At 39.2% G+C, this 17,900-nt stretch overlaps 2 protein-coding genes across 2 annotated transcripts in view; one reads left to right on the top strand and one right to left on the bottom strand.

Annotated features, from left to right (window-relative positions):
* The first annotated feature begins 4,571 nt into the window (after positions 1–4,571).
* LOC117992322 (IDLSRF-like peptide) overlaps positions 4,572–17,900 on the top strand; it is a 107,050-nt gene continuing 93,721 nt past the window's right edge. The window contains exon 1 of the mRNA XM_034980001.2: positions 4,572–4,704. The gene's annotated coding sequence lies outside the window, so the exon portion shown is untranslated. The remainder of the gene's footprint in view (positions 4,705–17,900) is intronic.
* On the bottom strand, positions 16,148–17,581 carry LOC117992567 (uncharacterized). The gene has a single exon (XM_034980292.2). It carries the CDS (start codon positions 17,579–17,581, stop codon positions 16,148–16,150), a length of 1,434 nt encoding a protein of 477 aa, XP_034836183.2.

Here is a 17,900-nt window from a genome sequence, read left to right as displayed (position 1 = left end):
TACGTCTTGTGATTATCATTGATCATTGTGATCATTAATCACTTTCCGTACAGCGTAACGTTAGTAATTAATTATGTAAAAATAAATAAAAATCCTATTTTTTTAAAATAGTATTATCTTTAATAGGTACTTAATGAATTATAGCCCCATAATCTACCGCTTTACAAAAAATCACATCATTTTATTAGTACAGCCCAAGACCCTATTTAGATCCATTCAGATTTAAATAACATTAAATGAACTCTTTGACAAATTTTCTTCGGGATACCAGCTCCAAATATCAAATTTCACCAAAATTTGGTTAAACGGAAAGGTAATATAGACAGCTGAATAGGACGTAGAGACAGACTTTTGAAGATTAAAGCCGGTTTTTTTCAGAAAACTTTTTGTGGCTAATTTATTAACCAAGCATTTCTAATGAACTCGCGGGTAAAACCAAATATGAAATTAATAATTAATCTAATTCGTAAAAAAAGACAATAGAGGGCACGACATAAGCCATTAAAGGTTTGTCGTGTCACTTAATTGAATAATATTTATTATCACGCTACCCTAAAGGCCTTTACACACCGCGACATTTCCATTTTAAAGCGCGTTAAACGCAACTAAGGCTGAAATCTATAGAGTGCACTTTGACTTTGCTCAGACTTAAAACACTGTTAAAACGAGACAGATTTATGCCGTATATAAACGGTGTCTTGTTTTAAGAGTGGCTTAAGTCTGAACAAAGTCAAAGTGCGATCTATAGATTTCAGCCTGAAACGCGCCGCAAACGTGCTAGAGAAGTGCATTATTTGTAGTATAGAGACATGCAGCCCCCACTAGGTGTATAGACATCATCAAACGAGTCGCATGGAGCCGCTGGATTCAGCCAGTGCAAGACCGTGTCGTGTGGACTTCCTTACAAGAGACCAGTAGTGGTCTATCGGTTGACGACGATGATGATGATTGACCAATTTTTTTATAACCTACTAGATGTACACGATTTCGTTCGCGTGGATTTCGGTTTTTAAAAATCCCGTGCTAACTCTTTGATTTTCCGGGATAGAAGGTCCTATGTCCTTCCCCAGGATGCAAGCTATCTCTGTACCAAATTTCGTCAAAATCGGTTGAACGGATGAGCCGTGAAAGGCTAGCAGACAGGCAGAGAGACAGACAGACAGACAGACACACTTTCGCATTTATAATATTAGTATGGATGGATTCCGCGCCATGTGATTTGCCTCATAAATAGTTATTGCAAACCTTAAAAACTGTTGCCGCGACAATTCCTTCGGGCGTGGTGTGATCAAGACTTTATTCCATTAATTTAAAAGCCTATTTCCTTTTAAAATTCCTTAGAGTTTTCAATGCATTAATGTATAGTTAGTATTCCATGAATAACTTTAAAGTTTATTTACCCTGAAGTGTCGGTCTCTCTGGCTCAGTGGTGCTATTTGCCATGTCGCTTCGATAAATGCTGGTTCTTCTCGGTAGGAACGGCTTTGCGAACCAATGGTAAATTATTCTGACGATTCAAAAGCACTTGTAAAAGTTTACTTGAATAAAAATATAATATATATTCTGTTCTAAGCAAGAACTGGAGAAGTGACTCTAAGGCTGAGATCTATAGAGCGCACTTTGACTTTGCTCAGACTTAAGACGAGACAGATTTATGTGAGAGATATAGCTCTGTCTCGTTTTAACTCTGTCTTAAGTCTAAGCAAAGTCAAAATGCGCTCTATAGATCTCATCCTAACAGCCATCACGCACTCGTCCAATCCGAATCCGTGAAAGTACGGATATAAAACGTATCTACGCCATGTTATGTCATAATATGCTACCATACAAAACAAAAAGGAACGTATTTTCACGGACTCGGGTCGGATGAATGCGTAACCGCCGTAAGGCTGAGATCTATCAATAAGAGCGTACTTTGACTAAAGTTTGCTCAGACTTAAGCGTGTATTTCAGGTCAGCGATATAACGCTGTCTAGTTTTAACACTGTCTTGTAAATTAAAGTGCGCTTTTTATAGCTCAGGCTAACGCTGCGATCTATAGAGAGTACCAACTTTGACTTTGCTCAGACTTGAGATAGAGTTAAAAAGAGACAGATTTATACAATATGTATGACAAACCAGACAGATAAAAAATAAAATAAATCTAAATATATATAAAAGGAAAAGGTGACCGACTGACTGACTGACTGACTGACTGACTGATTGACTGACTGACTGACTGACTGCTCTATCAACGCACAGTTCAAACTACTGGACGGATCGGGCTGAAATTTAGCATGCAGATAGCTACGACGTAGGCATCCGCTAAGAAAGAATTTTTGAAAATTCAACCCCTATAAGGGGGTGAAATAGGGGTTTGAAATTTGTGTAGTCCACGCGGACGAAGTCGCGGGCATAAGCTAGTTATAATATAAAATACATTCTAAATACAATTACTAAATATTTCATACTCGGGTATTGTATTACATTGAATATTTATTAGAAATCAAGTTCTATTGCCATGGAATAGAGTCTGAATTTGAATATATCTAGGTTATGTCGTAGGATTTGTTGAAGCTGGGTAGGTACCTGTTAATATTAAACTCATAAATGCACAATGCAATTTGCAAATTGTGCTAATGTACACTTTGAAGATAGCGAAGCTCCGTTAATTTGGAATTTACTGCACTTTGCTAAAACGATTTTGACTTAATTAAGTCGGATAACTCGTCTTATGCAAAGAAATTTATACCTCCTTTAAGGCAGTGGTCCGACCGACGACGATGAACGAGAAACGAGTAGAACTAGAAACTTAAACGAGTTGGCGATCAGCGGGAAGCGAGTGTGTAGTTTCGATAGTTTTGTCGCCGGGCTATAAGCGAGTGTGCAAGTGCGACGAGCGATTACTCGCGCCATACGCCCGCGGTCGCTCAGTCCTGTGCAAACCTGCGCGCGCGTTATACGTGTTCAAGCGAGCGGGCATCGCTGAACGAATATTGCTGAGTGAGTTTATATTTGAAAGCTCGTCGCTCAGCGATAAAACTAGTAAAGTGAGTCGTCGCCGTTAGTGTGAACAGTCAGGGAGCAACTTTTGATATATGCATCTCTTTCGTTTACACGGAATGTACATTTAATGTGCGTTTCTTGAGAATGAAAATCGCCGACAGTTAATCGTCTTCTCGCCGGCGGTCGGACCACTGCTTAATGCAAAGAAATTTATATCTTCTTTAAATGCATGGACACTTTTAAAACGTGTTGCATTTTTAACGGACTTTCTTTGAAATTATACCTCAAGATAAGGAACTCGTGTAGTGGTTACGTGGGGGGAGGATTGACCCGAGTTTTGCACGCTATACATTGCGGGTTTGAAAAATTGGAAATCACTAAAACTACAGATAAGGCAAGTGGTTATTGGTATTGGATTGTGTTTAGGTAGTATAACAATACCGGTAAGTTTTTGCTAGCGTTTTGGTTACACTTTGTATTATGAATTGACGATGTGATTGACATTCGAATGAACGATGCGCGCTTACGAGCAGACAGACAAAACATTAATTTTATGTTGATAGAGAAGATAGCATTACGTGAGACCATAATGATAAAAGTTGAAGCACAGCAAGGTACCAGATACTATTTTGGGCAAAACCAATTTAGTCTCAAATAAAGCACCTAACATCCCTACCTCTATAAAGCTAAATTAAGTTAATTTCTACAGAACCCGTGGGCGGGCGGCGCGAGCCTTCAGTAACAAACACAATAATGTATGAGAGACTGAATACGACGTCAAATTACTGAGTAGGGCCCTATTTCTTTACTAATGAAAAACATTTTGAAAGCTGATGGTAATTATTATGACGGCAAGTAAATTTCAGAGTATACGCAACTTTTTCTTATCAATGTAATAAAAAAGGCAGCAAAAAATGAAATGTGTGCAAAAGATAATAATTTACAGAACATTATAATATGTAAGTGTAACGATGTATGAGTCGTTATAGCCTAGTGGTTAAGACGTCCGCCTCCTATTCGGGAGGTCGGGTGTCTATGTGCGTTTTTAGCAATAAAACCTATCACTTGCTTTAACGGTGAAGGAAAACATCGTCAGGAAACCTGCATGCCTGAGAATTCTTTATAATGTTCTCAAAGGTGTGTGAAATCTGCTAATCCGCACTTGATCAACGTGGTAGACTCATCGCCACAACAAATAAATTTTCTTTATATGAAATCGGTTTGAAATAATTGTATTCTTTATTCCAGAAAACAATATAACATATCCTATTGTTATACAAAAGCCAATTATTGTTAGTATCAACTATTGGAATACAATTCCGAAAATCATGGCCGTGAAATATGCAGTTCCACATAACCGAGAAATCCCGAGCTTTAGCATAAGTTCAGACCTGAAAGTGTGTAGGTCTACTCTCTGTCGTCTCTGTTACTCTTTAAAAGCTACTTATATATCTATCCTTGTTTGGCCTAGAAAGAACAGTGGTAACAGAGGTGTGGAGATAGCTTTATTTTCCACTGTCCCCACCCCTTGGGTGTTACTGTAACAGGTAAAGGTACAAAGGCTGAAGCTTTCACGCTTCGAGCTTTCAGTCAGGCTTTGGTAGCCGAGTCGAACGGACGTGATCTCAGGCGCCTTTAAACGTGTTTCCTTTGAATGTTTTCAAAAATATTGTGATAAATTCCATACGTCCGTGTCAACTGTCAACATATCAACTAAAGGTAAGTAATTTTTAAGTATATTTTTCTAAGAAAATTGCGTTTTATTTAATTATTTAGAGTTTTTAGGCTCGTAATACGTCCTGTTTAAATTAATTAATATACAATGAATATTTAATTTTTATAGTGTTTGAACCTGAGTGTTCTTTATACCTAATTAATTATTATAAAGATATAAGTACTCACGATACTTTTACTCTTGTCTGGTTCTTGTTATTCTTTCATTGTTATTGAGACGCCAAAACAAACAGGGTTAAGATGGCCTATGCCCACCAGTGGACATCCAAAGGCTGTCCGAAACATGAAAAAGAGCTGCTGCCTGAAACTCGTGTAAACACCGACGGAAACAGGAACAGGGAAAATTTCTTATTTTCACTAGGTACATACCTAATATAAATTAAAGTTCCCACCCGTGAGTGCGGGCTAATCTCAAAAACTACTGTTCCAATTTCCATATAGTTTTAGTAATAGAAAGAGGAATTATCGAAGAAGGTTACTTATAAGCTATAATTATTATTAATGAAAATTTTACAAAATTAAGTTACCGGTTTAATCAAAAATGTGTATTAAGTCGGTAAAAGTTGTTACCCGTGCGAAGTGGGGGCGGGTCTCTAGTTAATTAATAAAGGAACAGTCTCTATACATTAAACTCTTAAAAGATTAGTCATAACCTTGTTATTCGTAGGGTATAACTATTTTTCTGTACCTAAGTTAGATTTTTGTAACAAAGGAAGTCTGTTGCGCGTCACCTAATCAACAAGTAGGGAGTTTTGCGACGGCTTCATTGAAATAAAGCCTCGAACAAACGCGCGACTGCAACCAGCCGCGATGGCACCTGTAGGACACCATACAAAACGCGCGCGTAATCGTGTACGATTACGTGAAGTGTATGCAAACGCCACGCAACTCCAACTCGCGTAGTGCAACGTTTTTTCCAGCTCATCCGTTCAACCAATTTTGATGAAATTTGATACAGAGTTAGCTTACGGCCCAAGAACGGACATGGTTACTTTTTCTCGCGGAAAATCAAAAAGGTCTCGCAGGACTTTAAAAATCTAAACCATACGGATAAAGTCTCTAGCATTATCTAGTGTTGTGTGGTATTAAAAGGAAAACTGACTGACATAATATTAGCATATATCGACCCGACACACAGACAAGGCATTGAGTCCCTAAGTCAAGAAGGCAGGCTGTCAGTAGCCGTAAACGGCCTAAAGAGCGCTACCGGGGAAGTGTCCTTCCCCACGCCACACCCGAACAAGGAGGCCCGTATCTCCGTCTTGACGTAGGTCAAACGGAGAAAACCCCGCTGCTGTATAGCTCAAACCACTGGATATGGGTTAACCTAAATTGATACTATGCATTGAGGTTTTCTCGGAAGGAGTGGACACAACAACTTCTAGTTGCCGGCGGGTCGCTATACAGTCGCGCGATTTGTATCAGCCTTAACAATAATGGTCTCAAATGCGAAGAGACGTTGGAAAGGGGTTTTATGAAGTGAAACGTACATTTCGCCATTCACTAGAACTGAAATGGAATAAAGAGCGACAACAAAGAACAAAGTAGGAATTTTAGCTACAACGAAATCCCGTCGGATGTCACATTTATTTTTACGGAATTGTTTAAAATGTGTGTTTTAAGGATGGCTTTTAGCCTTTTTATTATTATTTCTTGGCGTTGAAGGTATTTTAAAGTAAAATTGATCGGATACCTTATAGTATGCGACAGGTTGAAATGACAATCGGGGAGGGACCGTCTTTTACCGTCTCTTACCCCGATTGCGATCTCAACTTGTCGCGGACTATACTTAATATTGTGGGAAACTACCGATACAACAGTGAATATGTTAACCATTTTAATATCTTAATTCCCTCATTATTACTTTAATCTTTATTTAATAGAAAAATAGAGTTTACATTTAAATAAAAAAAATATTAAAGCTTTTTCAAAGCTTACCTAAACGTTCTATTCAAATCTAACTTTGACAACATCGTCGGAAAAAAGGTGTTTTACACAAAGAAAAACATGATTCAGGGAGCCGTAAAAAGGACGTACTATAATATTAAGTCATAAAAGCCTTAGCGCTTAAGGTTTTTGTTACATGCCCTTTTCCCCTTTTTCCTTGGATACCCTTTGCTCTGCTAATAGTCAGACGTTTTATACATACAAATTGTTACAATATGATATAGCTTTTTTACTGGCGCTTACACGTGAAGTTTTCTTATCTCTGTACATATAATAAAAGGAAAAACTGACTAACTGAGTGACTGATCTATCAACGCACAGCTCAAACTACTGGACGGATCGGGCTGAAATTTGGCATGTAGATAGCTATTATGACGCAGACATCCGCTAAGAAAGGAATGAAATTCAAAAAGGGGTGGGAATAAGATAGTTTTATTATATGACTGCCCAAAAAAAGGAGTGTAATGTTTTCTTGTATGTATTATGTGAGTTAATTTATACCACCATAACTTCTGAATGCCTGAAAAGATTTGTAGATATCTTTGAAATCCTTATATCATCCTGAGTAACACTAAAACTATGCTACCTTCTCATTCTCAGAGGAGACCCGTGTTCTGTAGTGAGCCAGCGACGGGTTGATCATGATGATGATGATGATTTGATTTTAGAAATTTTCCGTACTCATTGTGTATAATTTTATAAAATTTTACACAAGGACCTACGCAATGGTTAAATTATTCCAGAAGTTCGTTAATGAAAAAGGTTGTATAAATATTAAATTTGTGCGGTGGACTTTAATTAAAGGGCGTATTTTCGTGCAATACTTTCTGTAGTATATTTTTTCCGCGACATATTTTATTCAGTACTAGCGACTTCGTCCGCGTGGATTTAGGTTTTTTATAAATCCCGTGGGAACTCTTCGATTTTCCGGGATAAAAAGTAGCCTTCCCTGGGAAGTAAGCTAATTTTGTACCAAATTTCATCAAAATCGGTTAAACTGTTGGGTCATGAAAAGCTAGCAGACAGACAAACAGACAGACACACTTTCGCATTTATAATATTAGTATGGATGGGTATGGATGGATGGTTAGTATGAGATTTTGTATTCCACCAACGTTGATAGAGTTCAATTGAATCATTGTGAATGCCGTGAAAAGGCGTGATAGGCGGGAGGTCGGGGGTTCGATTCCGGGCACGTACCTCTAATTTATGCTAGCTATGTACATTTTTAAGCAATTAAATATCACTTGATTTAACGGCGAAGGAAAACATCGTGAGGAAACCTGCATGCAATAAAAATAAATAAAATAAAAATGTTTTTTATTCAATTAAACTTGTACAAGTAAGTAGGTAGGTACTTTTGAAACAAGATAATATTCTCAAAGGTTCTGCCAATCCGCATTTGACCAGCGTGATAGACTATGGCCAAATCCTTCTCTTTCTGAGAGAAGACCCATGCTTAGTAGTGAGCCGGTGATGGGTTGATCATGATGATGATGACTTGACAGACGACCAGTAAAAAATAGAAAAGCATCCACATTACTATAGAAAAGCAATGCAAAAAATGTCAAAAACCCTCTGCAAATCCTCTGCAACGTTCCCGCTTAGAGCACTGGCTAAGATTTACACATTTTCACCACGTTAGCGTTTTTCCTTGAAATTTCCTTGGTGTAAAATTGAAACCAATGAATCTCTCGTTTTAAAAGAGAACTCTGATCCCAAGAGAAAACTCAGTGATTGCTCGCAGTTCACAAAATATAGGGTAAGATATTTCAAAAGCATGCATGGTGTGGTGTATACTAAGCCAGGCGCGGGGCCACGGCCTTGTGTTTAAAGTGATATTACATCAGTAGTCGATTTCGTAAAACCTGTATCAATCAATTTCAATTTTCAATTTCAATTTCAATTTTCAATTTTCATTTATTGCATTTCCATAAATAATTACATCATATTAAGTATGTACAAAGTATTATGGATACCCAGTTTGGGTGTCGCAATTTGGTCCTTAGTCCTTAGATCATCATTATTATAATCTCAATTATTGTGGCCCAAGACACGGGTCTGCCCGCGAAATTCAAATTTAATTTGGGTTTTCACAATTTATAAACTGATGCGACAAAGTAGACTTATGGCATCACCCCTAGCAATATCACTTTCACAGGTTTATATAAAAATGTTTACTTGTAAGTGTCCAGTTTAAGAAATTCGTCAAAATAATGACAAATTTGTGAGTGGCTCACGTCAAACTCATTATTTTGACTAATTTCTTAAACTGGACACTTTCAAGAAGTAAAGATTTTATATAAGGCTGTGAAGATGATACTGATGACCTAGGGTTCAAATTTGAATGCCATAAGCCTACTTTGTCGTATTAGTTTACAAATTGCGAAAAACCAAATTGAATTTGAATTTCGCGGGCAGGCCGTGTCTTCCTTTCCACCTTATTTACAAAATAGCGCACTTTTTACTGACATTCAGAGATTTTCCAAAAAAACGAGTGATCGCGTGGGATTTCTGTGAAAGGGGCTAAACATTTTCCTAGAACGCCTGACGTGGGGTACGTGGGACGCAAAGTAATTTGTCTCTACAAAGAACTTGGTTCAATGAAACATGTACCGACGTTGACTTATGAATGGACATTTTTCTTACTATAAATTACTGAACGTACTCTTTATTGAAGGACTAGCTTATGTCGGCGACTTTGTCTTACGGGTATTTTACCATCTTACGGGTTGAAGTTATTGTTAAAATAAATTAGTTTGCGAGCATTTATTTAGCTACTAGCTTATGCCCGCGACTTCGTCTGCGTGGACTATACAAATTTCGAACCCCTATTTTACCCCCTTAGGAGTTGAATTTTCAGAAATTCTTTCTTAGCGGATGTCATAATAGCTTGGCAAATTTCAGCCCGATCTGTCCAGTAGTTTAAGCTGTGCGTTGATAGATAAGTCAGTCAGTCAGTCAGTCACCTTTTCCTTTTATATATTTAGATTATACTATGCATAAGTCGAACTATATCTCATCAAGCCATCATCTTAAAATCACCCCATTTTTAACCTATGTTGCAATGAGGGATCAGTCAGTCTGTCAGTCAGTCAGTCAGTCACCTTTTCGTTTCATATATTTCGATAAGACCGCCTTTTTGTACCTAATACTTCACTTAACGAGAATACAAATCCTTATTTCCTATTCTGTGGGAACTTCAAAATTTATTATCCTCATCTACAATATTACATGCCTTACTTAGCTGATGTCTACGTCATAACAGCTATCTGCCTGGCAAATTTCAGCCCGATTCGTCCAGTAGTTTGAACTATGCGTTGAGATCAGTCAGTCATTTAGCTTTTCCTTTTATATATTTAGATTATAAAATTACAATTTATAAAAGCTTCTAGGCAATTTTTGAGCTATCCAGACCGTAAAGATTGGACACATTCGTTTATTGTACGAGCGTATATTTCATCCAATTAAGTGCGACCCACTGAACCTCGAAAGGTTAGGTCACATTATTAATGTCACAGTATTTTATTTTATAGCGAAGTACCTAGGTGTCTAAAATATTTTAACAGTTATCTTTTACCTTTTTTTGGGTTCTGTACCTCAAAAGGATAAAATAACCCCTATTGGATCACTTCATTGTCTGACCGTCTGTGCGTCGTGTCTGTCAAGAAAACCTATAGAGTACTTCCTGTTGACCTAGAATCATGAAACATGAAATTTGGTAGGTAGGTAGGTCTGAAATATCACAAATAAAGGAATAAATCCGAAAACCGTGAATTTGTACTTATTTATCACTTGAACCATACCTAATGGGTAGAGAATTGAAATTTTTACAGAGTGTGAATTTCTACTGCCATTATAACAACAAATAAAAAACCAATACGGCGAAATTCAAAATGGCCGCCATGCAAATAAAACAAATAAAACTACAACGTACAAGGTACCTTTTACGATGCTAAGGAACCCCTCCTGTGCGAGACCGACTCGCACTTGATCGGTTTTTTGCATAAATATTATATCAATGCCTCTTATCTAGGTATTAAACTATTTGTACACGAATATTTGTGCAATAAAGAATTGAAACGAACAAACAAAACTTATAATACTATAGTGAAATTTCGATTTTGTTCTATTTTTAACCGACTTCAAAAAAAGGAGGAGGTTCTCAATTCGTCAGAATCTTTTTTTATACAATACAAAGCAAAATAAAATTATACCTACTAGCACCGCCGCAATGTAGCTTATGAAAATACAGTTTTATTTACTTAGAACCAACTGCCTCTGTGTTGGATAATATTGTATCTGAATATACTTCTTTCACTGTATTAAGTAAACACAATTATTCTAATGGGAACATGGAATACATACGCGGGATTAATTAAGTAGCAGGAAAAAGAAAGGTACTTTTTTATGACAATAATTTATTATGTTGCTAGGGTTGTTTTTATAATATAACTAGCTGATTCCCGCGACTTTATCCATGAGAATTTAGGTTTTTAAAAATCCCGTGGGTACTCTTTGAATTTCCGGGATAAAAAGTATCCAAAGTCACTCTCCAGGTCTTTAATTATACCCATGCAAAAAATCACGCTAATCTGTTGCTCTGTTGTGACGTGATTGAAGGAGAAACCAACTAACCAATAAACCAACAAAAACACACTTTCTTATTAATAATAAGAAATTATTTGGGATACTTGGGAAACCAAACGTGGGAACTCTTTTTTCGTTGTGACTGTCCGTAAATTGAGTTGCACGAGACTTATAAAACTCGATAACATTTCATGTAATTTTAAGTGTGTAATTCTGTGGGCGGTTCTTTGACAAATAAAAATAAATAAATAAAATAATATGGGTAATGATAATATGGGTAGTGACTAGGCGATATCCTCATGGATTTAGGTTCTTAAAAATCCCGTGGGAACGCTTTGATATTCCGTGATCATGCAAAAATATAAAATAGTAGCTGATGACGTTCACGTGGAATTATCGTTGTAATAATCCCGTGGGAACTCTTTGATTTTCCAGGATAAAAAGTAGCCTATGTCACTCTCCAGGTCTTTAACTATATCCATGCAAAAAATAACGTCGATCCGTTGCTCCGTTGCGATGTGATTGAAGGACAAACCAACAAACAAACACACTTTCGCATGTATAATATGGGTAGTGATGTATTTGTCCGTTACCGTGACTCGTGGTAATACCCGCACGTAGAATCGTTCGTGAACATAACGAGGAGGTCGTTATCGTGAACTCCATTTCTGTCACACTGTAACGACAGAAACATACTCGCAGCATTATACCTGACCCAGTGTTATGTTTTTCGCGTTTTTTTGGTGTTATCATATCAGTAATCATCAGTAGAATCACCTGTCTTCGTTTTAGCTAGCGTTCTGGTTACACCTTTTATAGGGGATAAGGCTTTTATTACCACTTCGCAACTTAGAATACTATTGTCTACAGAAGAAGTCGCTAAGCCTGCCTTATTTCTCAGTTTTACCGAATTAAGAGTTGATTAAGTTAGGGTTAGCTAAGTAGTTAATTAGGGTGTTAGGTGATTAAAGTCGTTTGTTGTCTTAATTGAATTAACTGTAATTAGTTTTTGGGGTAAGTGGGTAGGGTAAAGGATGTTCTTGTGTTTAAACATTTGCACATTCCTAACACGTTGTTTACCACATACATCTACTAGCCATTTTTTTTTAAAAAGAGTATAAGCCATGTTAAACGACTAATATTCCCTTTTCCTCTCCAACTAAGCGTCAAGCTTGTGCTAGGAGCAGGTACGACAATTATAGTGCAACGGGCGGGGTTTGAACCGTCGAACTTTCGGTTTTCAGTCCACTCCTTTACCCGTTGAGCGGTAGAGCTATTGAGGATCTTATTTAACTACTAGATGATGCCCGCGACTTCGTACGCGTGGATTTAGGTTTTTTGAAATCCCGTGGGAACTCTTCAACTTTCCGGGATAAAAAGTCCTTCCCCGGAATATAAGCTAAATCTGTACCAAATTTCATCAAAATCGGTTGAACGGTTGGGCCGTGAAAAGCTAGCAGACAGACAGACAGACACACTTTTGAATTTATAATATTAAGTATGGATGAGGCCATTAGACCAACGAGGCAAGTATAAACTCTAACCCTCTAACAAATAAACCTGGAATAGCGGTGGAATAGTTATACTCTGTTTTGTCTTTTTCCTTCAAATGTCAAATTACTGATGACAGAGAAAGACAAAACAGAGTATAACTATTCCACCGCTATTCCAGGTTTATTTATTAGAGGGTATCTATTTGCTAAATCAAGAAAAAATCCGTTTAGAACTTTTGGGTTTGTAATATTGTTGTATTGTAGCACATACTACGCAGCCTACGACGTAGCATCTACGTGTTACGTAGAACCATGTAGAAGTACTCGGTTATCGATTCAATACAATATTATTTTTAGATTGAGCTATTCGATGTTATACTAATATTACAAATGCAAGCGGGTCTGTCTGACTTATTCACAGCCCTGTACAAAGCAAACTATGTTTGTTTTTATTCTGATACAAGTTAGCCCTTGACTGCGATCTTACCTGATGTTAAGTGATGATGCAGTCTAAGATGGAAGCGGGCTAACTTGGAATGGGTATGGTAGTTTCTTTAAAAACCCATAGCCCTGATCTGCTTCTACACGTCATCGTACCGGAACGTTAAATTGCTTGGCGGCATGGCTTTTTCGGTAGGTTGGTATCTAGCCACAGTTGAAGCCTCCTACCAGACATATGCAGGACATTATATAAAAAGGCTATTATTGATGTTTTGAAAAAAGAAACAATAAACGATTAAAATTTTTCAATTCACTTATGTAGAACAGTGTTATGATTATGTATTTTTGTATTGAATGTCTCCCTTATTTTGTAAATAAGACCTTTTTTTTATTAGCGCGATTAGTTGTTTAAATTTTTATGTATAGTTTAGTCGTTTGCTTGTATTTTTATATTATTATATATATGTATGTATTGTATATGTTTGTTAATGTTGTGTCGCCCTAGTTGTTTGTAGTAAGCTGTGGATAGTGTAGTGGATTGTTAAATATTGGGAAAGGCACCAGGGATAATTAAATAAGACAACAGGATTACGTACTTTGTCTCCGGCGCTGCACTTATGGATGCACTAGGGTTTTACATTTCTTCTGTAGTTGCAGTCACACACTCACGACACTTGCTGGCCAGCGGATTGTTTTATTTGGATTTTATTGTTCACATTTTTGTCCAAAACTTAAACCTTTTTTTGGAGCAGCGTGGGTTCGCGTTCGAGTGCTTTTCGCCATCTTGGATTTTTCTTCGGTTGCGTTCCATTCCACGCGGCTCGTAATTTGGAGGGAATTTTGAATAGGAAAGGAGATAGATTAAATAAAATAAATGATATATTAAGAATAAAAATAAAAGAACCTGATTTGTTGTAACAAAAACCAAACATTCTCCCCCCGAGAAAGGCTAAAAGCCTTTATCCCTTAAACATTGTATTAACTTAAAGGAAGCCGACACAGTTTGACAACAGGTCGGACCAAAGAACCAGTGGACGTTAATAATTTTACCACCCTAACTACCCCATCTCTCCCAGGTAGCAGCTCGTTAATTCTAGCAAGCCTCCATTTAAGTGGCGGCAAATTCTCGTCCTTAATTAAGACTAACTCTCCAACGGTAGGAGGGTCAGTCGTGGCAGTCCACTTGTTTCGCATTTGAAGGGTGTGGAGATACTGCTCACTCCACTTAAGCCAAAACCGCTGGGACATTGCCGTAACCAACTGATAGCGGTTTAACCGAGAATCCGGAATATGATGCCAGTCATACTCGGGAACTGCCAAAAGCGACCTGCCGATAATAAAATGAGCCGGAGTCAAAGCTTCTAACTGATCCGGGTCTTGAGATAAAGGGCATAAAGGCCTGGAGTTCAGCACAGCCTCAATTCTGACCACCAAAGTTACAAATTCCTCATGCGTTAAGGTTTGATCTCCCACAACCCTTTTTAGTAAGGTCTTAGCCGACTTAACAGCACTTTCGAAAAGCCCGCCAAAATGCGAAGACGCGGGGGGATTGAACTGCCAAATGACTCCCAATTGGCCAGCTTGATGGGTCAAATTATCTTGCACTTCCTGAGTCCGCAAGAACCGCTGTACCTCATCCAGATGACGGCTGCTTCCAACGTAATTTCCCCCACCGTCTGATCTTATCCGAAAAGGTAAACCACGCCTCGCCGAAAAACGGGAGAAAGCCGCTAAAAATCCTTCCGTTGATAAATCTCCGACCACTTCCAAATGTACTGCTTTTGTAGCAGAGCAGACAAATACGCACAAATACTCTTTTAAGACCTTGGCTTTTCGTAAACGAGAAGATTTAATTGCGAACGGACCCGCAAAATCCGTTTGCACCGTATGAAACAATCCAGTGGCATTTATCCGGTCAGCTGGTAAGTCCGACATAAAAGGCTCGGCTGGCTTGGCTTTAGTCTTAAAACACTTTACACACTTAAACAACTGGCTTCGAATAGCCTGCCGAGCGGAAATGACCCAGAATTGGTTTTGTAGAATTGCCTGAAGGGCAGTTGCTCCCACATGGCAACATCGCTCATGATGATGCACAATTATCAAGGATGTTAGGACAGGAGACTTGGGCAAAAGCAACGGATGCTTAGCCTCGAAAGGTAAACTAGATCGTTCAAGTCGGCCTCCCACCCGAAGTAGTCCTGAATCATCAATAAAAGGGTTCAATCTTCTTAGGCCCGTGGAACACATTCGTTTGTTAGAAATCGCTTCAATATCCTTGGAAAAGGCGTCTGCCTGGACTAACCGAACAAGCCGTTCTAAAGCTTGTTTACGTTCTACCACTGTTAGGGGACCCGTGATTCGGCTAGTCGGTTTTTTACAGTTCGACGCAAACCGAATGCAATACGCGGTCACCGCTATTAACGTGGACAAAGAGCTGTACTTGGCCATGAGAGATGTATCCGATACAGCAACCGCCGACACAGTGACGTTACCGCCCCTCCGTAAACCGGGCAATGTGTCAACCGGATCCACCAGATTAACCGGCCAATCACCTTCATCCGACAACAGCCACGGTGGACCCCACCACAGGTCATGAGACCGCAGCTCGTGCCCCTTACAGCCTCGGCTGGCAACATCTGACGGGTTCCCCTCCGAGGGCACGTATCTCCATTTAATATCCAAACCACTGTTGTTGATTTGGGTCACTCGGTTTCCTTCAAACGTTTGAAGCCGATGAGGTGGATATTTCAACCACGAAAGAGCTATCGTGCTATCCGACCAACCAAAAATGTCATGCACGACAACTTTATCGTTAATAGAATCTAAGACGTATGTTAGCAATTTGACTGCTAACGCTGCCGCCGATAGTTCCAACTTAGGTATGGTTAGTTTACTCTTTATAGGAGCGACCTTCGATTTAGCCATCATTAAAAAGATCCGAACCTGACCACTCGTAGTCACAGTACGAATATAAACTGCGGCGCCTCCGAGGCGTCCGAGAACCCATGTAACGAGCAATGAACGACCTCGTCAGCCAACACAAACCGATTTATTTTAAGATTTTCCATGGCGGGGAGGTGATTAAATATGTGAGTCCATTCCTTGATAATTTCTGGCGTTGGACATTCATCCCAGGTTAATTTCAGCAGCCAAATCTGCTGTAACAACAGTTTCCCTTGTAAAATCACAGGGGTTATCCAACCCATAGGATCAAACATACGAGCGAGGACGGACAAAATGGCTCTTTTTGTCCAAACCACGTCTGGATCCAGATTAGTATGGTAAGTAAAAGTATCCGCAACCGGATTCCATTGAATTCCTAGGATTTTTACATAACCAGGACCGTCCGTGTCAAATAAGTGGGGTTTCTCTCGATGATCTGACGGAATATCCTCCAAGAGGTGTTCGTCGTTTGACATCCATTTGCGCAGTTCAAATCCGCCCAAGAACAGCAGGTGAATTATGTCCTTCTTTAACCGTTGAGCTTCAGGTAAAGTAGGAGCTCCACTTAAAATATCATCCATATACACGGATGTTTGAAGCACGTGAGCTGCCTCTGCTAATCCGGAAGAATCCATCTCGCCTTGGTCAGACTCGCCTTTAGGCGTACGTGACTCATCCTCCGCGAGCTGTCGTAGAGTCCTTATAGCTAGATACGGACTACATTTCATACCATAAGTAACCGTTGTTAAGGCAAACAATTGCAAAGGTAGCTTCGGTGATTCCCGCCAAAATATTAACTGGTACCTTTGATCTTCCCGTTGAATCTCAATCATACGGTACATCATCCTGATGTCCGTAGAAAACGCAATTTTGTGGAGCCGAAACCGACAGATAACCTGCATAACGTCATGCTGTAATTTTGGACCGGCATGAAGGCAATCGTTCAGAGAAACCCCCGTTGATGTAGGACAGCTGGCGTCAAACACCACTCGAATTTTCTCCGATCCCGCTTTAAATATCCCATGATGAGGAATTACATAATGAGATGCTTCAAGATCTCCACTGAAAGGAACCATGTGCCCCAACTGCTGGTACTCCCGCATGAAGTCCACGTATTTGCTGCTTAACCCCGGATTCGCCTGGAGCCGCTTCTCCAAAGTGTGAAACCGTCTACGTGCTTGGTTTTGAGAGTCCCCCAACTCAGGATGATCCGCTAGAAACGGTAGCCGCAGTGCGTATCGTCCTGTTGTATCCCGTTGGTGGGTCTGTTCAAAGTGAACTTCACATGGCTCTTCTTTCGGATTCTTCATCTTGACAGGCACCTCCTCCACCTCCCAAAATTTCTCCAATATAGCATCCGTGTTAGCAAAATAAACTTGTACCGAGGATTTAGATTCCCTATTAACTTGACATGCCCCCTGTAAAATATAACCAAATATGGTATTCATGGCCCATGGCAACCCCTCAGGTCGGATAATCTCTCCACCCAGAAAAATGTCCCCCAGGAGATCCGCCCCAATGAGCATGTCAATTTTGGCGCTTTTAAAAAATTGATCATCAGCCAAATGCAGCTCCGGATAGCAATCCATCAACTGACTGGGTAATGACCAACTAGGCAGATCATCCGCTACCTTATTCAATACCAAAGCGGTTGTCACCAACACTGGGTTATCAACGTGACGTGGGGTAATCCTGACTGTAACACAGCCTTTATACCCGGATAACAGGCTTCCCCCTACCCCCCGTACATCCACAGAACCCGATTTT

This window comes from Maniola hyperantus, chromosome 21 (assembly GCF_902806685.2).
Source record: "Maniola hyperantus chromosome 21, iAphHyp1.2, whole genome shotgun sequence".
NCBI lineage: Eukaryota > Metazoa > Arthropoda > Insecta > Lepidoptera > Nymphalidae > Maniola > Maniola hyperantus.
This window is presented reverse-complemented; position numbering and strand designations above follow the sequence as displayed.